Genomic DNA, 27,911 nt, shown 5'->3' on the forward strand with positions numbered 1-27,911 from the left:
ACCTTCTAAAAATGAAACCTACAGCTATCTCTCTTTGTGAACAGGGCCGGTGCAACCATTTAGGCGACCGCTAGGGCACTAGGATTTGGGGGGTGCCATTTTCTTCGGCAGCGACCGTGGCAGCCGGATCTTTGGCCACCCCAGTCGCTGCTGGCATTTAGGCGGAGGGAGCTGGGGCAGTGGAGCACGGAGAGGGCCGCCTGCAGCAAGGGGGGTGGGGCGGCATGTAGGGGAACTCCGCGCCCCACCTCCTCCCCAATCAGCTCAGGCACCGCAAGCCTGGGAGGTGGGAGAAGTGAAGCAGCGACTGTGTGCTCGGGGAGGAGGCGGGGCGGGCGGCACGCAGAGGAACTCCCCGCCCCAGCTCACCCCTACCCCACCTCCTCCCCGAGCACGCTGTGGCTGCTTCACTTCTCCAGCCTCCCAGGCTTGCGGTGCATAAGCTCATTGGCGCCGCAAGCCTGGGAGGCAGGAGAAGTGAAGCAGCGACGGTGTGCTCGGGGAGGAGGCGGGGCAGGGGTGAGCTGGGGCGGGGGGGTGCCTAAGGGTGGGAGGTGGGGAGCTGCCGCAGGGGCATGCCTCAGGGCGGAGCTGCCACGGGGGGGGGGCGCCTCAAGGCGGCGGAGGGGAGCTGCCACGGGGAGAGGGCGCCTCAGGACAGGGGGCTCAGGGACGGGGGGGTGCAAAGTGGAAGTTTCACATAGGGCGCGAAACATCCTTCCACTGGCCCTGGTTGTGAAGAATATGTATTAAGATTATAACAGCCAACAAGAATACATTTTTATGTAGAAAACCATGATTAAATCGAGTCTTCCTGACTAGTGATTTAAATCAAATCCACCCTGCTGCTTCCCTGTGTGAACAACAAACCCCTCCACGCTCTGCTCCCACACAGCCACCAGCCTTCAAAGTCACTCCTGTCTACACTGTACTGAATGCGACTAGCCAGACACTCAGGAATGTACCAAACAACACAGCAACATCAACCAGTTTTCTACTCCCAGCTTTGCACCCTGGGAATGTGCATCTTGGACTGCTCAGTCTGTCCACTGTGATGGACAAACTCAATAATTAGTGGGTCGTCCCCATAAAGGGGCCGGATTAGGCCAAAGCCTTGTTCTCTCCAGTCAAATCCCCCAAACGCTTCAATGAAAACACACAGGTCCAGACAAAACACTAAAACCAGTTTATTAACTGGAGCAAGGGGGTTTTCAGGGATTACAAGAGAGAAAGATGTAAAAGGTCAGAACCGGATAAAACTATAAAATTAAAACATGCATTTTAAATCCTAAATTTTACCAATCTAAGTCCTTGGTACACTTGCGAGTTACAGCGCTGTAAAGCCGCCCCCAGCGCTGTAACTCACTCCCCGTCCACACTGGCAAGGCATTTGCAGCGCTGTATCTCCGTGGTTGCAGCGCTGCATGTACTCCACCTCTCCGAGAGGAATAGCGAGTATTGCGCTGCTGCTCCAGTGCTGCGGCGCCAGTGTGGCCGTCCAGTGCGCTGTGACTGGCCTCCAGAAGTATTCGGCAGTATCCCACACTGCCTGTTCTAGCCACTCTGGTCATCAGATCAAACTCTATTGCCCTGGCCTCAGGTAACCAATCATGTGACCCACCGTTTACATTCCCCGGGAATTTTAAAAATCCCCTTCCTGTTTGCTCAGCCCGGCATGGTGTGGAGTGCTATCAGCGAATCTTTCCAGGTGACCATGCCTCCACGCGCCAAGCGAGTCCCAGCATGGAGCAATGACGAGTTGCTGGACCTCACCAGTGTATGGGGGGAGGAAGCTGTCCAGTCCCAGCTGCGCTCCAGAAAATGGGAGTGAGGGTGGTGGGGCGGATGGAGACACCCCGGAGTCCCTGGAGCCATGCAGCCAGGAGCTCTTCTCAAGCCAGGAGGAAGGTAGCCAGTCGCAGAGGCCGGTACTTGGTGGAGGACAAACAGAAGGGCAGGTTCCCGGTAAGTGGGTTTTTTTCAGGGAAGGAATTTTTTCTGTGCGGGCTCTTTGGGAGAGGAGGGTTAGGCATGCATGCCTAGATGCGGAATAGTGCATTGATGTGGTTTATCACATCACGGTAATCGGCCTCGGTAACGTCCTCGGATGTCTCATCCAGAATGCGTGCAATGCGCTTGCGCGGGTTTATCGGGAGAGCCACCGTGGTCCTTGTCCCAGCCAGGGTAATGTGTCCGCGCCACTGTGCCGCGAGGGGCAGGGGGACCATTGCTGCACATAGGCAAGCTGCATATGGGCCAAGGCAGAGGCCCCATTGCAGTAGAAGACCCTCCCTTGCTTCCCAGGTCACCCTCAGCAGCAAGATATCGTCCAGGACGAACTCCTGTGGAAAATGTTTGGACAGTGTTCAGTCTAGGTGCCCCCTGAAGCTGTTGGCTCTCCCCAAGGCACAGACACCCAGAGGACAGTGCAGCCCTGAAACAATCAGTGCCCCTTACTCACCATTTTGAGGCTCCCGTGGGATATGTGTGCTCTGTTTCGGACGGGAAAATTATGCTATTGTGTAGACCATGTGTGTTTTCTACTCCTTAAGTGCGGGGGGAATCACTACTCTGTCTGGTATAAACAATGCTGCCTCTGTTAAATGTTGTATTTTGCCTATACAGCTGCATCAACCTTGAGACCTCAGCCGTCCCTCTTATCGCCTGCTCAAAGCCTGCAAAGACTCAGGAAGAGACGGCGAAAAAGCAAAGACATGCTGCAAGAAGTGATGCGGCAATCTATTAAAGAGAATGAGAAAGCACAGAACTGGAGAGAGAGAGAAAGCAGGATCCGCCAGGAAAACGTAGCGCACTGGAGGCAAAGCATGGAGCACTGGCAGCAAAGCACGGATCGTCTCATAAGCATCCTGGAGCGCCAAGCACACGCTATCCAGGAGCTCGTAGCCATGCAGAAGGAGCAGTACCAGAAATGCTAACGCGACCCACCCCCGACAGCCCTTGTACCAAAACTCTTTCCGTTGTGCCCCACTGTCACCTCCAACCCACTTTCCCCAACTTCCCTGTTTTTCACACACCAGCTGCCTCCAGCACCAGTATCTTCACCACGCAGTTCTGAAAACCATGACCCTTACCCTCTGCACTCAACCCCCATCACCATGCAGTATAGCTATCCTGAAGTGCAGCACTCACTGCACAGCACACCAGACAGGACATATGCGAATCTGTGATTGTACCGTTCCCCACTCCACCCCCTTGTTTCTTTTCAATAAATAAATTTGTTTTCTTTTTAATAAATGCATTTTTTGGCTTTGAAAACATTTTTTATTATTGCATAAGGTAAAAGACTCCTTAGCCCAGGAAATAAACTGGCACTGCAAGTCTGCTTGTCTGCTTAGCAAACACTGATTCCTAAAGATTGGAACTACTGCACTTCACTCCCATGCAGGACACCAGATATCACTGCTGGTTTTCAGCCTCAAATTGCTCCCTGAAGGCATCCCTAATCCTTGCAACCCCGTGCTGGGACACTGTAATAGCCCTGATCTCTGGCTGTGCAAATTCAGCCTCCAGGTGTTGAACCTCGGAGGTCTATGCCTGAGTGAAGCTTTCACCCTTCACTTCACAAATATTATGGAGGGCACAGCACGCGGATATAACCGCTGGGATGCTGTTTTCGGCCAAGTCCAGCTTCTCATACAGAGATCGTCAGCGGGCCTTTAAATGGCCAAAGGCACACTCCACAGTCATTCGGCACCGGCTCAGCCTGTCGTTGAACCATTCCTTGCTGCTGTCAAGGCTCCCTGTGTAGGGTTTCATGAGCCATGGCATTAACGGGTAAGCGGGATCTCCAAGGATCACAATGGGCATTTCGACTTCCCCACCGTGATCTTCCGCTCTGGGAAAAAAGTCCCGGACTGCATCTTCCTGAACAGCCAAGTGTTCCGAAAGATGCGTGCGTCATGCACCTTTCCGGGCCAGCCTGTGTTAATGTCAATGAAACGCCCACGGTGATCTACAAGCGCCTGGAGAACCATAGAGAAATACCCCTTCCGATTAACATACTCGGATTCTAGGTGGGGTGGTCCCAGAATAGGAATGTGTGTCCCATCTATCGCCCCTCCACAGTTAGGGAACCCCATTTGTGCAAAGCCATCCACTATTTCCTGCACGTTACCCAGAGTCACGGTTCTTCTAAGTAGGATGCGATTAATGGACTTGCAAACTTGCATCAACACGATTCCAACGGTCGACTTTCCCACTCCAAACTGGTTTGCGACCGACCGGTAGCAGTCTGGAGTTGCCAGCTTCCGGATTGCAATAGCCACCCGCTTCTCCACTGGCAGGGCAGCTCTCAATCTCGTGTCCTTGCGCCGCAGGGTGGGAGCGAGATCCTCACACAGTCCCATGAAAGTGGCTTTTCTCATCTGAAAGTTCTGCAGCCACTGCTCGTCATCTCAGACATCCATGACGATGTGATCCCACCACTCGGTGCTTGTTTCCCGAGCCCAAAAGCGGTGTTCCACGGTGCTGAGCATGTTCGTGGATGACACAAGCAATTTTGTGTCGTACGCGTTACGCGGCTCGATAGCATCGTCGGACTCCTCACTCTCACTGTCACTTTGGATCTTAAGGAATAGTTCAACAGCCAAACGTAACGTGCTGATGAGATAAGTCAGCATACGCCTCACCAGTTCGGGCTCCATTTCCCGCAGACAGATCACGCTGCACAGAAACCGTTGAAAGATGGCACTAAAGGTGGATGGAAACAAAGGGATTTCTGGGATGCGAAGCGATGCATAACGGGGTGTTGGGACCGGACCCAGAATCCCCTGCACCCACGCCTCCTTCCCCCAACCCACGGTGCCAGAATGGGAAGAAGTGCTCTGTGGGATAGCTGCCCATAATCTACCGCTCCCAATGGCGCAGCAAATGCTGCAAATGTGGCCACGACAGTGCGCTGGGCAGCTGTCAGTGTGGACAGACTGCAGTGCTTTCCCTACTCAACTGTACAAAGTCAGGATTAACTCTCAGCGCTGTACATCTGCAAGTGTAGCCAAGGCCTAAGGAAAATACGAAGCAAGCAGGTTTTCTCACCCCACCTGCTGTTGCAGGCAGTTCATAGTTTTTAGTACACAGCCTGGATTTCCTTCCAGCCCTGGTCCATCCTCCCCACTCCAAGGCCCCTGTTGCCTTTCAAGCCATCTTGTTGCCTTCTGTAAAGATGGGAGAGGAGAGGTAAAAATGGAGGCAATTCTCCCTTGTGCTTTTATACCACTCTCCTCTTTGAGGTTCACCCCCAGCCGGGGGGCAGGCGACAATCAGTCTGTGGCCTAAGTGAGCGTGCAGCCGTCCTTCCGGAGAATTGTAACTCTCCTGTTCCCAGCTCCACAGCTGGTGAACGGCCGACTGAGCAATTACTGGCCACGTAGCACCTAGCTGGTGTGCAGGTGACATTGTCTCTGAGGAGCTCGTCTGTGGGCGTTTTCCAGCTTTACAGCATGTAACAAACATACAGCAAACTCTCAGAGCTCCATGGACAGTGCTGATAGACACATTTTAATGGGACAATAATATTCAGCAGATGATGACTTTTCCCATGATACCTCACAAGCCATACTTTGCAGAAGATTTATCATTTTATAAACGTGGTGCCCATAAGAGTGTAGACCAGTGGTTCTCAAATGTGTTTCATTGCCACCCCCACCTTGGTGTCTGTGGTCATTTACGCCCAGACCCTCAAAAGCACATATATCACCACCCAGCTCTAAAGGCAGAGTAGTCGTTGGTGATGTGCAGAGCTCTGAAGGCCTCCAACAGCAGCGCAGAAGTTAGGGTGGCCACGTGAAGAGTGATATTCCTCAATATCGCTGTTCACAGCAGACTTATCACCCCATTGCCACCCCGACTTCTGTGCTGCTGCTCCACCTGGGTTTGAGAGCCTGAGCATTTATCCCCACCTCCCAGATAGGCCTGTTCCTTCCTCATGAGCCGCAGCCAACTGGGGCTGAAAGCCAGTGCTCTTTAAAAAAAAAAACCCAACAACCCACACTGATCGCGCCTCCCCTGACACATTCCTGTGCCTCCATTAGGATGCTCTGCCCACATTTTGATAATTGATAGTGTAGAGAGTCACCATGGGGATGCGGACTCAAGATAGTAACACCTGCTCCTTTCCGTCTCTGGGATCCCCAGAGAAAATGTCCGAGCAGGAAAGCGGAACAGATCCGATTAACACTAACCTTGCAAAATTTCAGCTATAAACTTTCCCTCCATCCTTCAGCCCCTACCCCCAGCGAATTCAAAGAGACTGAGCTGGAATTGGGCAAGTGGCATGGGACATGGGCATAATCACTGAATTATTGATCCCTGATTTAACAGAATACAGGAACACTTTGGATAGCTAAACATAGACTACTACAGTTACCCCTCTTAGAATCATAGAATATCAGGGTTGGAAGGGACCTCAGGAGGTCATCTACTCCAACCCCCTGCTTAAAGCAGGACCACTCCCCAACTAAACCATCCCAGACAGGGCTTTGTCAAGCCTGACCTTAAAAACCTCTAAGAAAGGAGATTCCACCACCTCTCCAGGTAACCGATTCCAGTGCTTCATCACCCTCCTAGTCAAAAAGTGTTTCCTGATATCCAACCTAAACTATCCCCACTGCAACTGGAGACCATTGCTCCTTGTTCTGTCATCTGGTACCACTGAGAACAGTCTAGATCCATCCTCTTTGGAACCCACTTTCAGGTAGTTGAAAGTAGCTACCAGATATCCCATCATTCTTCTCTTCCGTAGACTAAACAATCCCTGTTCTCTCAGCCTTTCCTCATAAGTCACGTGCTCCAGCCCCCTAATCATTTTTGTTGCCCTCCGCTGGACTCTTTCCAATTTTTCCACATCCTTCTTTTAGTGTGGGGCCCAAACCTGAACACAATCCTCCAGATGAGGCCTCACCAATGTTGAATAGAGGGGAACGATCACGTCCCTTGATCTGCTGGCAATGTTCCTACTTATACAGCCCAAAATGCCGTTAGCCTTCTTGGCAACAAGGGCACACTGTTGACTTATATCCAGCTTCTCATCCACTGTAACTCCTAGGTCCTTTTCTGCAGAACTGCTGCCTAGCCAGTCGGTCCCTAGTCTGTAGCAGTGAATGGGATTCTTTCATCCTAAGTGCAGGACTCTGCACTTGTTCTTGTTGAACCTCATCAGATTTATTTTGGCCCAATTCTCTAATTTGTCTACGTCCCTCTGTATCCTATCCCTACCCTCCAGCGTATCTACCAGTTCTCCCAGTTTAGTGTCATCGGCAAACTTGCTGAGGGTGCAGTCCACATCATCCTCCAGATGATTAACGAAGATACTGAACAAAACCGGCCCCAGGATCGACCCTTGGGGCACTCCTCTTGATACCGGCTGCTAACTAGACATGGAGCCATTGGTCACTACCAGTTGAGCCAGTCGATTTACCCAGCTTTCTATCCACTTTATGGCCCATTCATCCAGGCCACACTTCTTTAACTTGCTGGCAAGAATTCTGTAGGAGATCATATAAAAGCTTTGCTAAAATCAAGGAATAAAACATCCACTGCTTTTCCCTCATCCACAGAGCCAGTTATCTCGTCATAGAAGGCAATTAGGTTACTCAGACATGACTTGCCCTCTTCTTCCAAGTCTTTGAAAATACACATTTACATTTCAATCTCTAGCTATCTAAGGTGGACACACTTTTAAAATCTCTCTCTAAACGTTGACCCTGAGTCAATTACATGCAAGTTGCTTAAACCTTTCTTGCCACGTGTCACAGAAGTTTAGATCCTGTGTGGATTCTTCCATGTTTAATAAGGTCAGATCTCCATATGAAACACTTTCCGCAGTCCAAACACTTGTGGGGTCTCTTTCCTGTATGGATTTCCTGATGTTGAACAAGGTGTGACCTTCTTATGAAACTTTTCCCACAGTCCAAGCACTTGTGGGGTCTCCCTCCTGTGTGTAATGCCTGATGTTTAACAAGGTCTGACCTTCTTATGAAACTTTTCCCACAGTCCAAGCACTTGTGGGGTCTCTCTGCTGTGTGTAATGACTGATGTTTAACAAGGTGTGACCTTCTTATGAAACTTTTCCCACAGTCCAAGCACTTGTGGGGTCTCTCTTCTGTGTGGATTGCCTGATGTTGAACAAGGCTTGATCTTTGTAAATAACTTTTCCCACAGTCCAAGCACTTGTGGGGTTTTTCTCCTGTGTGGATTGCCTGATGTTTAACAAGGTCTGACCGCTCTATGAAACTTTTCCCACAGTCCAAGCACTTGTGGGGTCTCGCTCCTCTGTGTAATGCCTGATGGCGAACTAGGTGTGACCTCTGTATGAAACTTTTCCCACAGTCCAAGCACTTGTGGGGTCTCTCTTCTGTGTGGATTGCCTGATGTTTAACAAGGTCTGACCGCTCTATGAAACTTTTCCCACAGTCCAAGCACTTGTGGGGTCTCTCTCCTGTGTGTAATGCCTGATGGCGAACTAGGTGTGACCTCTGTATGAAACTTTTCCCACAGTCCAAGCACTTGTGGGGTCTCTCTCCTGTGTGTAATGCCTGATGTTTAACAAGGTCTGACCTCTGTATGAAACTTTTCCCACAGTCCAAGCACTTGTGGGGTTTTTCTCCTGTGTGGATTGCCTGATGTTTAACAAGGTCTGACCGCTCTATGAAACTTTTCCCACAGTGCAAGCACTTGTGGGGTCTCGCTCCTCTGTGTAATGCCTGATGGCGAATTAGGTGTGACCTCTGTATGAAACTTTTCCCACAGTCCAAGCACTTGTGGGGTCTCGCTCCTGTGTGTAATGCCTGATGGCGAATTAGGTGTGACCTCTGTATGAAACTTTTCCCACAGTCCAAGCACTTGTGGGGTCTCGCTCCTGTGTGTAATGCCTGATGGCGAATTAGGTGTGACCTCTGTATGAAACTTTTCCCACAGTCCAAGCACTTGTGGGGTCTCTCTCCTGTGTGTAATGCCTGATGTTTAACAAGGTCTGACCTCTGTATGAAACTTTTCCCACAGTCCAAGCACTTGTGGGGTCTTACTCCTGTGTGGATTGCCTGATGATAAACAAGGTTTGACCGCTCTATGAAACTTTTCCCACAATCCAAGCACTTGTGGTGTCTCTCTCCTGTGTGGATTGCCTGATGATAAACAAGGTGTGACCTTCTTATGAAACTTTTCCCACAGTCCAAGCACTTGTGGGATCTTTGTCCTGTGTGGATTGCCTGATGTTGAAAAAGGTTTGCCCTCTCTGTGAAACTTTTCCCACAGTCCAAGCAGTTGAGGGGTCTCTCCCCTGTGTGGCTTAACTGATGTCTAATTATTTGTGTCTTTGATATGAAACATTTCCCGCACTCGAGAGACTGAAGGTAGTGCCAGGGTGTCTCTTTCTTGGGATTTGTCTGCGGCGCTGTGGGATCCTCCTCTCCTCCCCCACCGTTAACAGATTCATCCACTTTCTTCCCTGGGAGGTGTCCCAGAAGCCTCTCTGACCTATGCCAACTTCCCCAGGCTTCTGCCTGCTCCAAGTACTGGGAAAAATTCCCTTCAGCTCTTCCCACAAAGGTCCCCTGCGGTTCCACTTCCCCAGGAACTTCCTCATGATGATTCCCCGCCTCATTCTCACTCCCTCGCTCAGCACCTGCTGGGAGAGACACAATCCAGACAGGAGTCATTGTGCTGGGGAGAAAGAGGAACAGCACAAAGGGAAAACCCAACACAAAGACTGAGCAATGGGACTCCGCCTCCACATCCCACCCAAACATTCACAGAGAAGGAAAGCTGGAAAGCAAACTCCTGCAGATTAGAGGCTGGGTGGAATGGCGTGAGCTATATCTGATGACTGAAGCCCTGTCCTGACTGAGATGAGGAAGAACTGAGGGCGCTTACTCACACCATATTTTGGGATTCTCAGCTTTTTCCTTCATTCCCTAGATGGTTTCTGTGTCAGTCCTCACCTGTACGGGTGCTTCTCAGAAGCCTTCTTTCCTCGCAGACTTGGAGATCGGACACCCAGGGCTCTTCCCCTCGTTCCAGCCGGGCGATCAGCTCAGGTTTGGGAAGGGGGAATCCTGTGCAGAGGGGGAAATCAGACCAGATTAGGGTGCATGGAGCACTGGTGGAGTATTTGTCAGAAAGGACATTCCGTAAGTGGAACCTGTCCCTGCGCTCTGCTGGAGGAACGTGGAAGCCAAGAGGACGGGAAAATGGTCACTGAGTCTCTTGCGCAGAGGAAGTTATCTGGGGAGGTGAGTTGAATTATTACTACACCCTCACCAGGCTTTCCCAAGATCTGTGCACTCTGGGGGTCTTGCTGACTCACACACAGCTCTGGACTTAAACCCCTGCCTCTTTCTAAACCTGCAGAGCCCAGAGCCCTCCTCATGGCTGGAGCTATTCCCAAGGAGGGAGGTGAACAGGGATTGTTTGTGCAGCTGGGAAACAACACAGACAGGACAATGATGGATTTATGCCCCTTTGAAAGCTGGAGGGTGGGGATGGTTTAGCTTGTCCATTGTGTTTTGACACCCATGTCCCACTGGAGAGGGCACAGAGATGCAAGTCTCTCTCACACGGCAGCTGTGCATTATGGAACCCATTCGCCTCTGATCTAACTGACCAGGGAAGAACCTGACCAGAGTTAGACGTGCAGACCCCACGACTTCGAATAACGGAGGGGACAAGAATCCCTTACCCAGTGAGGTCACCGTCTCGTAGTTCTCCTGCATGACGTCCCTGTAGAGGGCTCTCTGAGCAGGGTCCAGGAGAGCCCCCTGCCCCTGGGTGAAATACACAGCCACCTCCTCGAAGGTCACCGGCATCTGGAACACCAAAAGCCCCCACTCATTACCTGATGCTTCAGCCACAATCCCACTAGTCATGTGTGAGGACAGATAAAGAAATGGAAGCTCTGGGAGCGACAGAGTCGCAGAATCCCACCCCCACCCTGCTCAGAGCAGCCAGGAGCCTTCAGGGGATGGGGAGAAGGTGAGAGCTACTTGTCTCCCCCCAGCACACGGAGCAGGGCAGGGTCTCCTCATTTCCCACACACCTGCGAGACACAGGCTGATACGGGAAGCAGAGCTCTGAGCCAGGGACAGGAATCCCAACAGCTTCCCTTCATATTTCACAGCAGCCTGTGGCTAGTGGGGTCTCACTCCCAGCCCTGTGCAATGGTGTTATATCCTGTTTGAGAAATGGGGGAATGTCCCGTCTCCCCTCCCCCATCACCAATGGGCCCACTCAGAAAATCAGCAGGTTTATCACACCCTGTCTCCTCCCTGCCCCTGCCCAGGAGCTCCCTGATAATCCCCTACCTGAGCTGGCTCCATCACAGACATTTCCGTTCCCTGTCTCATGGAAGACGGGCCCATCTGGAGTAAAACGTGGACGTGATTCCTCAGCCTGTCAAGGAAAGAGGGGTGATGGGGGAGGTTACAGAAGGGGCTTCAGTCCATGTAACACCGTGATTCCCTACCAGACTCTTCAGACCCTCCCAGTAACAGTATCTCTGAGCCAAATGCTAAAAAAAAAGCAGAACTAAAGGGGCCACTTTGGGAGATTTTCACACACTTCCGTGTAAACTCCTCTCCCTTAGGAGCAGCAGGAGCCCTCTGGTGGCATCACCTAAAGAATGAGCTGCCCTGGACTCCCCCAGCAGCCCCCAGGGACAGGCAGGCAGAGGCTGATCCTATTGGTCCAGCCACACTCCCTGCCTGCCCAAAGCAGCAGTGACTCCGGTGTGGCTGAGATGTGAATCCTGCCCAGAAATCAGACCAGGGCCCTGGGCGACCCCAAAACTCATGAGACACAAACCCCACCAGCACGGGTGTGTCTGACAATAACACGCTGGGAGCACGGTGGGGGAGGGGGGATGGGTTTTTGCCTCTGTCCCCCGCCAGTCTCCCCACACCCCCTTCCCTCGCAGTGCCCCCGACTCACATCATCCCCAATTCCAGCCTCGCTCCCCTCAGCCCCACAATCCCCCCCATCACCCCATCTTCCCTTCAGTGCATCCCCGCCCCCATCCCACCCTGCCCCCCGCATCCCCAGCGCCCGCCTCCTGCCCCCCCCCGGTCCCCCCGCCTGCCCTCACCCCCTGCCCCTCTTTATCCAACTCCCCCTGCAGCCCGGGGGTGACGGGTGGGGCGGGTCTCTCTCACCTTCCCTCCGAGCGGGGCCCCCTGGGGCAGGGGCCGGGCCGGGAAGGGGCCTGGCCGGGCTGGGGGCTCTGCCCTGGGAGAGGCTCCTGGGGAGCAGCGGGAAGGGCCCTGCTGGAGATTCCCCTCTCCCGGCTGCAGCCCGGGCTCCGGGCTCCCAGCACCAGCCGCCGGGGCTCGGGGATCTCGCCAGGAGCCTGGAGCCAGAGTCCCCGCAGCGGCTGCGAGTCACTTCCTGCTGCCGGGCCTGAGCCCAGCGATCGCTCCCCCCAGAGCCGCCTCCCAGCTGCTCCTGGGTCCTAGCGATCAACCCACCGCGCTGCAGCATCTCTGTGTCCGGCTCCTGTTCCACTCACAGGCTCTACGGTCAGAAGGGCCCATCATGAGCATCTAGCCCAGGGATTCTCACAACCAAATGTGGTGGCCTCAGAGTGTGGCCAGCAACTCTCACTGGTGGCCGCTCTGACACTTTCCCCTGTAATCCTAACTAACTTTACGAGAAACCAATAAATATGCAGAGGTAAGCAGGGGAAACGGTCTTAGTATTAGAGTAACAGCCGTGTTAGTCTGTATCCGCAAAAAGAACTAATAAATTTGTTAGTCTCTAAGGTGCCACAAGTACTCCTGGTCTTAGTATTGTGGGGAACTCTTCTGGCTTATACACACCCTGATAGAATCGAATAGCAAAAGGAGCTGAGTCCTCGCTCCCACTCCCTTTACCTGGAGACCTGCCTGACCTCGAGGACTCCCCTTCCACTCTGGTGTCTGAAACCCCGACAAGGCTGGCCCCAAGATTCCTGCAGGGTCTGCAGCCCCAATTTTATTGCGATCACTCAGGACAGAGGCTAGGGTGTCGTATCCGCACTCTGGGGTGCTCTTTTCACTCCGGACGCATCCCCGATGCCGCTATTCAGCATTGCGTAAAGTTCAGAACAAATACGATTTATTAAACAGCAAGTAATAAAAAAAAATTAAGGAAAAAATGGGAAAGGGGAAAGGAAAACATGATGTCATCCCACGCTGCCCAGGGTCCCTCCCTCGCTCTCCCCAGCTGCTCACCACACCCAGCTCCAGACTGCTCCAGCCACAGCTTCCCTCTGCATCAGTGCTTCTACTCCTCTGCCTCCAACCCAGCTCTAGCTGCTCCTCTCCCCTTAGCTCTGCCCTTCTCTGGCAGGCAGCTCCAGCTCACACAGAGAACTGGCACCTGACTCCCTCATTGGCCTGCCTGCCTCAGGGTTTTCTTTTCTCATTGGATCTTCCTGTCTTTTGGTACTGGGAGAAGCCAACCAACCCCTCCCCTGTGCACTAAGTTTCAGTAAGGGGCCAACAGTCATGGGGTCAGGCAACTTCCTGGTGTGTGTGAGCTCCAAAGCATCCTTCAGGTGAATTATAAATTTCTTTGTTTACCCCTTTCTTCCTCTTGGTGATGGACGGCCAGATAAGAGTTTTCTAATACCCACAGTCGGTCCTTTGTTATCTCTCAGGACTTTGAGTGGGACAATCCCTTGAACTATGACATATTTCAGTAACAAAAACTTTGACATATGTCTGGGTCTTTATGGACAGATCCTCTTGTTTGAGCCTGCTGAGGGGTTTTGCCATAACAACAAATGTCCGGGGGTGTTTGCAGAGCACAAGTGCTGAAACTCAGAAACATCCCTGATTATTCACCTTCCCAACTAGCCAATTGCCCTGCATCCACAGCTGACTGATTGCTGCGAGATCCCACTCACCCAGGCCCAGACTCCCAGTCCTGGGGGAGTGTCCCGCAGGTCGGTGCTGACTGACAGCTGTTGCCAGCACTCTGCCACTGTGACAGCTGCCAACACTGCCCTCACCTCATGAGTATCCCCACCGCACCCCCTCCAGCACCTCTAACTCTACAACCCCCCGTCAGTTCCCACCCCCCATCAGCTCCCACCCCCCATCAGTGTCCTCTTTTGGGGCACCTGGAATATGGTCAGCGTAGCAACAAACATACATTAAAATCTCACCATTCTACATGCACTGGTGTCACACGCATTTCAACGGCACAATATTCAGCAGATCATGAGTTTTCCAATGATCCCTCACCAGGCACACTTTGCACACAAAATATCATAACCCTACACAAGTGGTGAACATGGGGTGCAGAGGTTATCACAAGAGGGATCAGTGTGGGGTGAGTGGGGCAACTCTCTGTCATGCCAACGCAGGACACGGTGGGACATGGGGAGGGCGTGACCAGCTGGCTATCGAGGGCCGTGAAGGAAGGCAAGGAGAGGAGCCCCTCCCCAGGCTTGGTCCAGGTCCACTGGAGCTGCTGGGGAGAGGAACTCCTCCCTCACCCCAGCCACAGGAGCTGCCACGGCTGGGGAGAGGTGCCTCTCACCCAGTCCCAAGCAGCTGTGGTGAGAAAGGGCTGGGGGTAGTCCTCTCCCCACCGCAGTCTGCACCGCAAACTCCTCATCTGGAGCCCCATCCCACAGTCTGCACACCTGGCCAGAGCCCTCACCCCTGGAGGGATAGCTCAGTAGTTTGAGCATTGGCCTGCTAAACCCAGGGTTGTGAGTTCAATCCTTGAAGAGGCCACTTAGGGATCTGGGGCAAAATCAGTACTTGGTCCTGCTAGTGAAGGCAGGGGGCTGGACTCGATGACCTTTCAAGGTCCCTTCCAGTTCTAGGAGATAGGATATCTCCATTAATTTAAATCCCTCTGTCCCAGCCTGGAGCCCCCCCACACTCTCCAAACCTCTTGGCCCCACCCCCATATGAACTAGTATGGAGATGATGCACATGTAAGCAGAGTCAGGATGAGCTCTACCCTGACATCTGTTGGTGAATTATGGCGAGTGTGGAAAAGAACTCCAGGGGCTGATCTGGTTTGCATAGGCACAGCCACTCGCCTGGCCTGAAACAACAGCAACTCCAAGTGGTTACTTTGGCTGGTGTGGGATCCCCAGTTTCTCTATTATTGGGGCAGGAAGAATAAAGTTTTGTTACCCTGATTCTGTGAATCAAGGCCAGTGGAACTGTTGTATGACAGAAGGACTGAGTGAGTCCTTCACCATTACCTAAGTAGCACTTGCTTGACAAGGGGCATGGGTTACCAAACCCAGTGAATTGAGAGAGGATGGGGTCAGGTATTTATATCTGATGATATGGGCTCTCTTTGAGGGTTTGAAACACCAATTGCACTATCTCCTCTCTCCACTGTTGAATGTCGGAGCTAACTTTGATTCCATTAGGAGTCTAGTTACAGGCAGCTCAGCTGAATTCACTTTGGACTAATGGTGCACTAGCACTGGGGTACTATTGCTAAGAGCTGAAATCACAAAAGAGCTAAAGTTATTAAGAGCTGAGATCACTGAGACTGTGTTAACTAGTGGGGGAGCCTGAAGCTATATTGCTAAGCGGCTGGTGGAGCAGCTAGCAGAGTGGAGCCGCACAGGGACGGTTGGAGTGGAGCTGAGCGACTCACAGGGCGGTGAGCAGAGCGGAGCGGCTGGAGGAGCAGAGTGGAGCCTTGTGGGAGCGGCCCAAGGAACAGCTGAAGTGGAGCAGAGCTGAGCGGCTCACAGGTCGGTGAGCAGAGCGGAGCAGCTGCCAGAGCAGTTCGTGGATGGCGGGAGCGGCTCACAGGACAGCTGGTGGAGTGGAGTGGAGCGGAGCAGCTTGTGGAGAAGGCTGCGGCGGAACCCACCAGAAAGGCAGCCAGTCGGCCTCGGATCACGTAAGGTGCTCCTTAACACCCTGCGTGCCTCCCCCCCACCCCCCGCTTGAACTCTGGGGCTGCACTGACCAGGGACAGAGACTTTGGGGCGTTGTTGGACTTTTCGGACTTTGGTGATCCTTGGGTTGCTGGACTTTTGGGACCTTCGTGATTCTTGGGTTGCTGGTTTCAAGAACCAAAGGGAAAGGACACAGCCCAATTTGCTGGGGTGGGTTTTTTGCTCATGAAGCCTGTTTGTGGTGTTTTTCCAATTTAATGCTGATGTTGTTTACCTCATGTTATTAAACATTTTCTGTTACACTCAGACTCCGTGCTTGCGAAAGGGGAATTATTGCCTCCTAGAGGCGCCCAGGGGGTGGTATGTAATTGTCCCAGGTCACTGGGTGGGGGCTCGAGCCGGTTTTGCATTGCGTTATTGAAACGGAACCCCTAGATACAGAACCCGGCCCTTGTTGCTGCCAACTTAGATGGGCAGAAGGGTTACACACATTCTGGTGCATAGAACCAAATTCATTCCACACATGGATGTAAAAAATGAGGCAACACTGGTCACAGCACATAAGATGCTCAGAGTGAGTTTACACTAGGAAATCTGGTGGAGGGTCACAGAGATCTGCTGACTAATCCCAACCACACCTCCTAGCCTAGCCAGAACTTCAGAGGCTGATGCTGCGGAGGCAGAGGTGGGATCTCCAGGCCTCTGACAAAAGGTCCTGTTGGAATCAGTGCCTCTCAGTGGTGCTGTCTGAATGCGCTTATCCTATGATCCCCAAACACGCGATACCCCCGCACCCAGTTCCCCCTGATATCAAGCTCCACCAGCCCCAGCCATTCAATCCCCAGAGACATCTTCAGAACCCGAAGTCCTGATCCCTTAACATTTGATTCCCCCAGAGTCCAGCACCCTGGGGGATTTGGGGAGGGGAGGAGTTACCAGCCCCCAGGGACACTTGCCCAAAAGGGAACAGCTCAAGTCAGTGGGGAAGCCCAGCTCAGGGGCTGGTGGAAGATGGGGGTTGGGGACAGGTGTCTAGAGTGAAGGTGGGGTCTGGCCCAAGTGTCCTTCTCCTCATCTCCATGGCAGGGGGATCCTGGCTGGCAGGGGTGGGGAGAGGGGGGAACTTCAGCCAGGGAGAGGGAGCGGCTGGTGGTGTTTCTTTCTCTCCCTTCCCCGACCTATGGCCCATCAGCTCAGCAGCCAGGGCTGCAGCAGGGAGGAGGGGCTGATCGGGGAGTCTCCTCCTCTGCCTGGGGTTTGCTTAGACCAGGCAGAGCCAGTGGGTCACTGACCAGCTGATGCTTGGCTGCTGCTGGATCCTCACCCCAGTCATGGGCAGCTGGATGCTTGGGAGCCAAAAGCCCCTGACGTGTGTGGGAACGAGGAAATGGGGTTATTCCTATGGCCTAGTCAGGGCCCTGAGAGAATTTCCCTGCTGTGTGGGGGAGTCTCGGATGTCCAACATGGTGTTAGCTCCACTTGGAGCGTTTTCCGCACTGAGAACATCTCAGCGGTTTCTTCCCTGTACAGATTTCTAGATGCTTGATACTCCGGGAGCACCTAATGCTTCCCCCGCATTCAAGGCCTCTCTGCTGTGTGGGTCACTGAGGTGTGAAGTCAAATTGAATCTTTTCCTGCAGTCCGGCTATTCCTAGGCTCTCTCATACCTCTGTGGATTCTCTGACTTTTAATGAGGGGTGATCGCTGAATGAAGCTTTCCCCACAGTCCAAGCATTGATGAGGTCTCTCTCCTGTGTGGATCCTTTGATGTGTTATAACGGCTGACTTCTACAGGAAACATTTCCGACAGTCGAGGCAATTCTGAGGTTTGTCTTAAGAAGGAATGTGAGGTGTGCAATAAGACGAGAGCTCCAATTAAACTTTCAAACTGTTTATAGTGTCTCTCTCACACGTGGATTTTCTCATGTTGAGTGAGTTTTGAGCTACAGTTACAATTTTTCTCACAGTCCAAGCATTTAAAAGGGTTCGCTACAGTGTGGATTCTCTGATGTCTAATAAGTTGTGAGCTTAGTATGAAACCTTTCCAACAGTCCAAGAAGTTATGACGTCCCACTCCTGTGTGAAGTGTCTGATGTGTAAGAAGTGCTGATCTCTCTGTGAAACCTTTCCCACAGTCCAAACACTTATGGGTTCTCTCTCCTGTGTTTATTTTCTGATGCTTATTAAGGGCAGTAAACGATCTAAACTCCTACATGCCACAGGGGGCTTCAACAAGGGTACCCTTAACTCACCCACCAATATTGTTAATCTATCCAACCACACCCTTAACCCGGCAGAAGAGTCTGTCCTATCTCGGGGACTCTCTTTCTGCCCCACCACCCGCCCGCACACGATACAATTCTGTGGTGATCTGGAAGCCTACTTTTGTCGTCTCCGACTCAAGGAATATTTTCAACACGCCATTGAACAGTGCACCGACCCAAAGGAACCCTCCTGTAGGGAGCCAGGGTGGCTTCCCTCCGAACCTGAGGGTAAAGTGCCTTTCTCTCAGCCTGAGTGGCGGGGCCAGCCCAAGCTCGCTCCACCCCCCGGAAGGGGAGGGGTGGAACAGGAAGTATAAAGGGCGGGGCCCTTAGCTCAGTTAGGGCAGCACCAGGGAGGGAGGCAGACCCAGACTGTGGGCTGCTCCCTTCAGAGCCTGCTGCCACACCAGGGGAGGCCCTGGACCCGTGGAAACCTCACCTGGAGGACGGACTGGGGCTGCCAGGACTGCCTGCTGCCGAGTACCCAGAGGAGCTGGAGGAGCCTGAGCCTGAGGGGGAGCCGGAGCTGCCAGCAGCGGACTACCCTGATGCACTCACGGGACCAGAGGGATTCGGGCGAGCAATCGGGTAGGAAGTAGCCCAGGGACAGAGCTGCACAGTGGTGAGTCTATGTAGCGGGACGACCCCGCTGACCCAGTGGTGGGACCCTCGTTCTGCCACTGTCGGGGCCCTGGGCTGGAGCGCAGTGGTGTAGGGCGGGCCTGCGTTCCCCTACCCGGCTGAGCCACACCGGGACCTTTGCCGGCGCTCCCCTGTCTGAGGGGCGCGCTACTGACCTTTGCCGGCGCTCCCCTGTCTGAGGGGCGCGCTACTGACCTTTGCCGGCGCTCCCCTGTCTGAGGGGCGCGCTACTGACCTTTGCCGGCGCTCCCCTGACTGAGGGGCGCGCTACTGACCTTTGCCGGCGCTCCCCTGCCTGAGGGGCACGCTATTGACCTTTGCCGGCGCTCCCCTGTCTGAGGGGCGCGCTACAGACCTTGGCTGGCTGCTGCCCCGCCGCTAATTCCCCACTGACGGAGGCGTGACCCAGGCCGGCCAGTGACCTCGTAGCTCCCCACCACCCCCTAGCGGGTAGGTGGGCCGACGCCGATCACACCTCCTATCAACAATACGAGAAGAAGAATTCTGCGTGGACTCCTTCTGACGGTCGAAATGACAGAGTGGACTTCTACACAGAGTGCTTCCACAGACTTGCACAGGCTCAGATTGTGAACAAACAGCATCACGTGCCCCATAACCTCAGCCGCACAGAACGCAACGCCTTCCACGGCCTCAGAAACAAGCCTGACATTCTAATCAAAGGGGCTGACAAAGGAGGTGCTGCAGTCATCATGAATAGGTCGGATTATGAACAGGAGGCTGCCAAGCAACTCTCCAACACCACTTTCTACAGGCCACTATCCTCCGATCCCACTGAGACATACCAAAAGGAACTACACCATCTGCTCAAGAAACTCCCTGAAAAAGCACACGAACAAATCTGTACAGAGATCCCTACAACTCCGACTAGGGGTATTCTATCTGCTACCCAAGATCCATAAACCTGGAAATCCTGGACGCCCCATCGTCTCAGGCATTGGCACCCTGACAGCAGGATTGTCTGGCTATGTAGACTCTCTCCTCAGGCCCTACTTTACTAGCACTCCCAGCCGTCTTCGAGACACCACTGACTTCTGAAGAAACTACAATCCATAGGTGATCTCCCAGAAAACACCATTCTGGCCATTATGGATGTAGAAGTTCTCTACCCCAACACTCCACACAAAGATGAACTACAAGCTGTCATGAACAGGATCCCCGATAATGTCACGGCAAAGCTGGTGGCTCAATTTTGTGACTTTGTCCTCACGCACAACTATTTCACATTTGGGGACAATGTATACCTTCAAGTCAGCGGCACTGCCAAGGGTACCCGAATGGCCCCACAGTATGCCAACATTTTTATGGCTGACTTAGAACAACGCTGCCTCAGTTTTTGTCTGCTTGAGCTACATTGATGACATCTTTATCATCTGGACCCATGGAAAAGATGCCCTTGAAGAATTCCACCATGATTTCAACAATTTCTATCCCACCATCAACCTCAGCTTGGACCAGTCCACACAAGAGATCCACTTCCTGGACACTACAGTGCTAATAAGCGATGGTCACATAAACACCACCCGATACCGGAAACCTACTGATTGCTATACTTACCTACATGCCTCCAGCTTTCATCCAGACCACACCACACAATCCATTGTCTACAGCCAAGCTCTAAGATAGAACTGCATTTGCTCCAACCCCTCAGACAAACACTTACAAGATCTCTATCAAGCGTTCTTACAACTACAACACCCACCTGCTGAAATGAAGAAACAGACTAACAGAGACAGAAGGGTACTCAGAAGTCACCTACTACAGGACAGGCCCAACAAAGAAAGTAACAGAATGCCACTAACCGTCACCTTCAGCCACCAACTAAAACCTCTCCAGCGCATCATCAAGGATCTACAACCTATCCTGAAGAATGATCCCTCACTCTCACAGATCTTGGGAGACAGGCCAGTCCTCACTTACAAACAGCCCCCCAACCTGAAGCAAATACTCACCAGAAACCAGACAACAAAAACACTAACCCAGGAACCTATCCTTGCAACAAAGCCGGTTGCCAACTCTGTCCACATATCTATTCAAGGGACACCATCATAAGACCTAATCACATCAGCCACACTATCAGAGACTCATTCAACTGCACATCTACCAATGTGATATATGCCATCATGTGCCAGCAATGCCCCTCTGCCATGTACATTGGCCAAACTGGACAGTCTCCTAGCAAAGGAAGAAATGGACACAAATCAGACGTGAAGCATTATAACATTCAAAAACCAGTCGGAGAACACTTCAACCTCCCTGGACATTCAATTACAGACCTAAAAGTCACCATTATTCAACAAAAAACTTCAAAAACAGACTCCAATGAGACACTGCAAAACTGGAATTAATTTGGAAACTGGAAACCTTTAAATTAGGCTTGAATAAAGACTGGGAGTGGCTGGGTCATTACACAAACTGTAATCTATTTCCCGATGCTAAGTTTCCCGCTACTGTTACTCACACCTTCTTGTCAACTGTTTGAAATAGGCCATCCTCATTATCACTACAAAAGATTTTTTTCTCCTGCTGATAATAGCACACCTTAATTGATTAGTCTCGTTAGAATTGGTACGGCAACCCCCATTTTTTCATGTTCTCTGTATTGTGAGGGGGCAAGGCCAGATGGCTACAGTAAAGTGGAGAGGAACAGGTATGTTAACCCAGGCTAAACAAATCCCTGGTACCATGGTAACCAAATGGCAGTTGCTCCAGGTTAATCAAGACACCTGGGGCCAATTAAGATCCTTCTAGAAGTCAGTGGAGATAGCTAGATTGATTGGGACACCTGAAGCCAATTAAGGGCTCTCTGGAACTAGTTAAAAGCCTCCCAGTTAGTCAGTGAGATATGAATGTTAGGAGCTATAGAAGGGTTGCTTCTCCTCAACTTCCTTGTTGGCTTATAATGAAAATGGCTGAGTAAGCTGTGACTCATGTGTCTAGAGAGAGAAGGGCTACGTGGAGAGTCATGGTGAGCCTCTGAGGCTAGCAAAATCTGCCAGGAAATGGAGGACCCATGGAGTTAAGGACAGAGCTTTGTCACAGTCTATCTATCTATCTGTCTATCTAATCTTCCTTCTGTATTTTCCACTGCATGCATCTGATGAAGCGGGCTTTTGCCCACAAAAGCTTATGCTCAAATAAATGTGTTAGTTTCTAAGGTGCCACAAGTACACCTCGTTCTTTTTGCTGATACAGACTAACACGGCTTCCACTCTGAAAACTTTGTTGTTTTAGGGTTTGGTGACCTTCGAGGAGGTGGCTGTGTATTTCACCCAGGGGCAGGGGGCTCTGCTGGACCCTGCTCAGAGAGCCCTCTACAGGGACATCATGCAGGAGAACTATGAGACTGTGACCTCGCTGGGTAAGGGATTCCCATCCCCTCGGTTATTAGAAGCTGTGGGGTCTGAATGTCTGACTCTGGTCAGGTTCTTCCCTGGTCAGTTAGATTGGAGGGGAATGGGTTCCATAATCCATAGCTGCCGTGTGAGAGAAACTTGCATCTCTGTACACTCTAGTGAGACCAGAGTGTCAAAACCTATGGGATATACTAAATGATCCCCACCTGACCCCCTGCTAGCTTTCCAGGCGGAGAAGCCATGTATTGTCCTGTCTGTGTTGTTTCTCATTCACACACAGAATCCCTCTTCACCTCCCTCCTTGGTAACAGCTCCAGCCATGCAGAGGGCACTGGGCTCTGCAAGTTTAGAAATAGGCAAGGGTCTAACTCCATAGCTGGGTGTGCGTCAGCGGGGTCCTCAGAGAGCACAGATCCTAGGAATTCCTAGTGGGGGTGTCACAATTCCCCTCACCTCCCCAGATGTCTGCCTCCCCCAAGGGGGCTTAGTGACCATGTTCCCATCCTCTTGGATTCCATGTTCTTCCAACACAGCAAAGAGACAGGTACCACCCATGGAATGTCCTTCCTGACAGATGCTCTCTCAATCCTCCACACACTCTGATCTGGTCTGATTTCACTCCCTGCACAAGATTCCCCATTCCCAAACCTGACCTGATCACCTGTCTGGAATGAGGGGAAGAGCCGTGGGTGCCCAATCTCCAGGCCTGTGAGGAAAGAGAGATCCTGGGAGGTGCCCACACAGCTGAGGACTGACACAGAAACCATCTGGGAAATGAAGGAAAAAGTGGAGAATGCCAAAAACGTGTTATCAGTAAGTTCCCTCGGTTCTTCCTCATCTCACCCAGGCCAGGGCTGCAATCAGCAGTTTCCTTCCCTGTGAATTTTTGGGTGGGAAGTGGAGGCAGAATCCAATTGCTCCATCTGTGCAGCTTTAGTATGTTGGGTTTTCCCTCGGTGCTATTCCTCTTTCTTTCTCCCAGGCACAATGACGCCTGTCTGAATTGTCTCTCTCTCCCAGCAGATGACGAGACAGTGAGTGAGAAGGAGGGGAAACAACAACAGGAAGTTCCTGGGCTTGGGGAACCACAGGGGACCTTTGTGGCAAGAGCTGCAGGGAATTTTTCCCAGTGCTTGGAACAGAGACAAGCCTGTGGAAATTGGTACATGTCACAGAGGCTGTTGGGAAACCACTCAAGAGAGCAAATGTATGAATCTATTATACTTGGGGAAGGATACAGGGATCCCACAGCCCAGTAGACAACCCCCAAGGAAGAGAAATGTGATGAATGCCTCAGTTATGGGACCACAGTTTGTTTCGCCTCAGACAATTCATACTGGAGATAAATCACTTCAATGCTCGGACTGTGGGAAACGCTTCAATAACCACTGGGATCTTAATAATCATGGGAGAAGCCACACGGGACAGAAACCCTATCAATGCTTTGAGGGCAGCAACTGTTTGAATTGGAATTCAGCACTGACTACACATCAGATAAGCCACACAGGAGAGAGACCCCACAAGTGCTTAGGCTGTGGAAAGTGTTTCATAAGGAGATCAACCCTTCTTAATCATCAGGCAATCCACACAGGAGAGCGACACAATAAGTGCTTAGACTGTGGGAAAAGTTTCATATGGCAGTCAGCCCTTATTAGACATCAAGTAGGCCACACAGGAGAGAGACCCCATCAATGCTCTGACTGTGGAAAAAGTTTCATACAGAGTTCAACCCTTGTTAAACATCAGGCAATCCATACAAGGGGAAGACCATAAGTGCTTGGACTCTGGGAAAGTTTTCAGAAACAGATCAGCCCTTCTAAACATAAGGCAAAACACACATAGTGTTTAGACTATGGGAAAACATTTCAAATAGATGCCAGCCCTTGTTTTACATCAGAGAATCCGCCTGGGGAGAGACCCCATAACTACTTAGCCTGTGGAAAGAGTTTTATACAGAGGTCAAACATTGTTAAACATCCAGCAATCCACATTGGAAAGAGACCCCATAAGTGCTTAGACTATGGGAAACATTTCAGAAACTGATCAATCCTTCTTTTACATCAGAGAATGCACACAAGAGCAAGACTCCATAAGTACTGGACTGTGACAAAAGTTGTACACAGAGATCACACATCATTAAACATTGGAGAATTCACACGATCTAAACTTCTGTGAGAGCTGGCCTGAAAGAGTTAAGAACCTTGCAGGCTAATTGACCCACATTCAACCTTTAGAGACAAATTATAAAAGTGTGTAAATAGTATTTGGGGCCATTCCAAGTAATATAGACCAGAACTTTCAAATGTAACCTGGTATTGTTAAGAATTTGGAAGAAGATAGTAGTGCTGTCGATTAATTGTAGTTAAGTCGCATGATTAACTCAAAAAAATTAATTGTGGTTAGAAAAATTAATCTCGATGGCTCACATTGTTAAGTAATAGAATACCAATTGAAAATTGTTAAATATTTTTGGATGTTTTTCTACGTTTTCATATATATATATTGATTTCTACCCAAACAAAGAATAGAAAGTGTACAGCACTCACTTTATATTATTTTATTACAAATATTTGTACTGTAAACATGAAAACCAAAAATAGTATTTTTCAGTTCACATCATACAAGTACTGTAATGCAATCTGTTTATCATGAAAGTGTAACTAAGGCCTGGTCTACACTAGGAGGTTATGTTGAATTTAGCAGCATTAAATCGAATTAACCCTGCACCCGTCCATACAAAGAAGCTATTTAGTTCGACATAGAGGTCTCTTAAATTCGATTTCTGTACTCCTCCCCAACGAGGGGAGTAACACTCAATTCGACATGGCCATGTCGAATTTGGGTAGGTGTGGATGGAAATTGACGCTAATAGCTCTGGGAGTTATCCCACAGTGCACCACTCTGTTGACACTCTGGACAGCAGTCGGAGCTCGGATGCTCTGACCAGACACACAGGAAAAGCCCCGGGAAAATTTGAATTCCTTTTCCTATCTGGCCAGTTTGATTCTCATTTCCTGTTTGGACATCGTGGTGAGCTCAGCAGCACTGGCAACGATGAGGAGTTCTCCAGCAGAGGTGACCATGCAATCTCAGAATAGAAAGAGGGCCCCAGCATGAACTGATCGGGAAGTCTTGGATCTGATCGCTGTGTGGGGCGATGAGTCTGTGCTTTCAGAGCTGCGATCGAAAAGACGGAATGCAAAGATCTATGAGAAGATCTCAAAAGCCATGACAGAGAGAGGATACAGCCGGGATGCAACGCAGTGCCGTGTGAAAATCAAGGAGCTGAGACAAGCATACCAGAAGACCAAAGAGTCAAACGGACGCTCCGGATCCCAGCCCCAGACATGCCGTTTCTACGAGGCACTGCATTCCATTCTAGGTGCGGCCGCCACCACTACCCCACCACTGACCGTGGACTCTGAGGATGGGATATTGTCGACGGCCGCTTCCTTGGAGATATTAGCGGATGGGGAAGATGAGGAAGGTGAGGAGGAGGACAAGGCAGTCGACAGCGCTTACAACGCTGATTTCCCAGACAGCCAGGATCTCTTCATCACCCTCACAGAGATCCATCCCCAGGCATTAACCCAGACCATGAATCAGGGGAAGGATCAGTCAGTAAGCGTTTTAAACATGTAAACATTTATTTTGAACAGAACAGGAATATTAACAATGGGTTTTTCATGATTAGTTTGCCCTAGGCGCTTAACGTTTTAGTCCTTGGCAGTGCAACTACTGCAAAAGAATCTAACAATGTCAGGTTTATCATGATTAGTTTGCCCTAGGCGCTCTACTTTTTAGTCCTTGCCAGTGCAGCTACTGGAAAAGAAGATCTATATGTCAGGGGATAGAGCTGAAATCCTCATGGGACATCTCCATGAAGCTCTCCTGGAGGTAATTGGAAAGCCTTTGCATGAGGTTCCTGGGGAGAGCGGCCTTATTGTGTCCTCCGTGGTAGGAAACTTTTCCTCGCCAGGCTATCATCAAGTAATCTGGGATCATTGCCTTGCAGAGCATGGCGGCATATGGCTCTGGTTTTTGCTGGCTTTCACGCAGCATGGGTTCTTTCTCGGTCTCAGAAATCATCAGCAGAGTGATGTCGCTCATGGTGACCTGCTTAGAATTAGGGGAATGTTACTATCGGGACTGCTTGCCTGTTCCTTTACAGAACTGTCACCGGCAGTTTACAGCCACGCGGTGGAGGCGGGAGAGGGTCAGCATACAGAGATCTTTCCCGGGGACAGCCACGAGCGGGGGGGGGGGGACAGGGGCAGAGTTCATGCTTGCTGGATTGCCAGCAGCATGGAACTGGCCAACGATAGGAGCATTGCTTTGAATGTGAAAGGAGGGCACTGCTATAATTTAAGTTTTAAGCAGCCAAAAGTCTACGACTTGCCATGTCAGCCTGCTACCCGAATTCCGCTGTCCTGCCCCGCTTGTCTGATCTCCACTGAAAGACCCCAGGCACTGAATGTGAAGGCCGAAAATTTGACCTTGTCCTGAGTGTGCATGTGATAGGTGCTGTTGCATGGTCTTGTTCACAGAGAAAGACTATGTTCAATGTTCACAAAAAATTATCTTTATGAGCAATTCACTCCCTTTTTCCCATCCCACAGCTGCGAATGTCTCCCGAAATACCCTGGCATCCCCCTCACAGAGGCTGGGGCAGATTAGGCGGAGAAAGAAAAGGACACAGGACGACATGTTCTCAGAACTTATGGGCTGCTCCAGAGCCGATGCGGTCCAGTAGACCCAGTGGAGGGAGAACATGTCGCAATACCAGTGAGCACACAGCGAACGGGAGGATAGGTGGCGGCAGGAAGACCAGCAGGTGACTCAAACGCTGCTTGGACTAATGAGGGAGCAAACGGACATGCGCCGGCCCCTTGTGGATGTTCTGCAGGACAGGAGGCAGGAGGACAGAGCCTCACTGCAGTCTATCTCTAACCGCCCTCCCCCGCCACAAACTCCCATACCCCCGTCACCCAAAGTCCCAAGAAGGAGGGGCGGCAGGGGCCGTGAAAACTCTCACTCCACCCCTGCAGACTGCTCAAGTACCAGAAGGCTCTCATTCCCAAAAATTTGATAAGTCCTTTCCTTCCCGCCTCACTCAAGCCCCCGTCCCTGTTTCATCCCCTAACTGTGTAGTTGCTAATAAAAGATAAGTTTCTGTTAATTACTGTTTCCATCATGTTCTTTTAGGGGAGAGTGTGTTTGAAGGGGGGAAAGGGGTTGGCAATTGGAGAGGACAGTCACCTTTTCCAGGGTACAGACATGGGGGCAGGTTCAGCAGAAGGTCACACACACATTGCAGTCACTAGGCACCCTGGTCAGTCTGGGAGGTGGTTTTCATGTTCTGGGGGGTGGGGGGGAATGTGACTTTGTGGCGGGGGAGGGCGGATAGAGATCTTATGCAGCGGTCCTTAGCTTGGATCAGAGAGCCACGCAGCAGGGGATCTGTAACCATCCTCCCCCGCCACAAAGTCACATAGCCCCCCCCCACAGAGTCCCGAAAAGGAGGGGTGGCAGGCTCCATTGAAACAACCAGTCCACCACTGCGGACCACTCTAGGAGCAGGAGCCTGTCATTCCTCAAGTTTAGAAGCGTTCTTTCCATCATTACGCCCGCTCCCCACCACAGTCTGCGTCCCAGTTTCAACACTTTACCGCAAAATCCGTAATAAAGAAAACGATGTTCATTAACAAAGTTCCATTTCTTTTATTTTTAAATGTGTGTTGGAAGGGGGTGGGGTGGGGT

At 51.3% G+C, this 27,911-nt stretch overlaps 1 protein-coding gene across 1 annotated transcript; it reads right to left on the bottom strand.

The window, feature by feature from the left end:
• Positions 1-1,171: 1,171 nt before the first annotated feature.
• On the bottom strand, positions 1,172-12,451 carry LOC128847508 (zinc finger protein 160-like). Its single transcript, XM_054046986.1, has 5 exons — positions 12,162-12,451; positions 11,316-11,403; positions 10,694-10,820; positions 9,957-10,070; positions 1,172-9,640 (listed from the first exon to the last, which is right to left on the bottom strand). The coding sequence occupies exons 2-5, from the start codon at positions 11,370-11,372 to the stop codon at positions 7,767-7,769; spliced, it is 2,172 nt and encodes a 723-aa protein (XP_053902961.1). The 5' UTR covers positions 11,373-11,403; positions 12,162-12,451; the 3' UTR covers positions 1,172-7,766.
• Between the last annotated feature and the right edge of the window lie 15,460 nt (positions 12,452-27,911).

The sequence above is a fragment of the Malaclemys terrapin genome, chromosome 13 (assembly GCF_027887155.1).
Source record: "Malaclemys terrapin pileata isolate rMalTer1 chromosome 13, rMalTer1.hap1, whole genome shotgun sequence".
NCBI lineage: Eukaryota > Metazoa > Chordata > Testudines > Emydidae > Malaclemys > Malaclemys terrapin.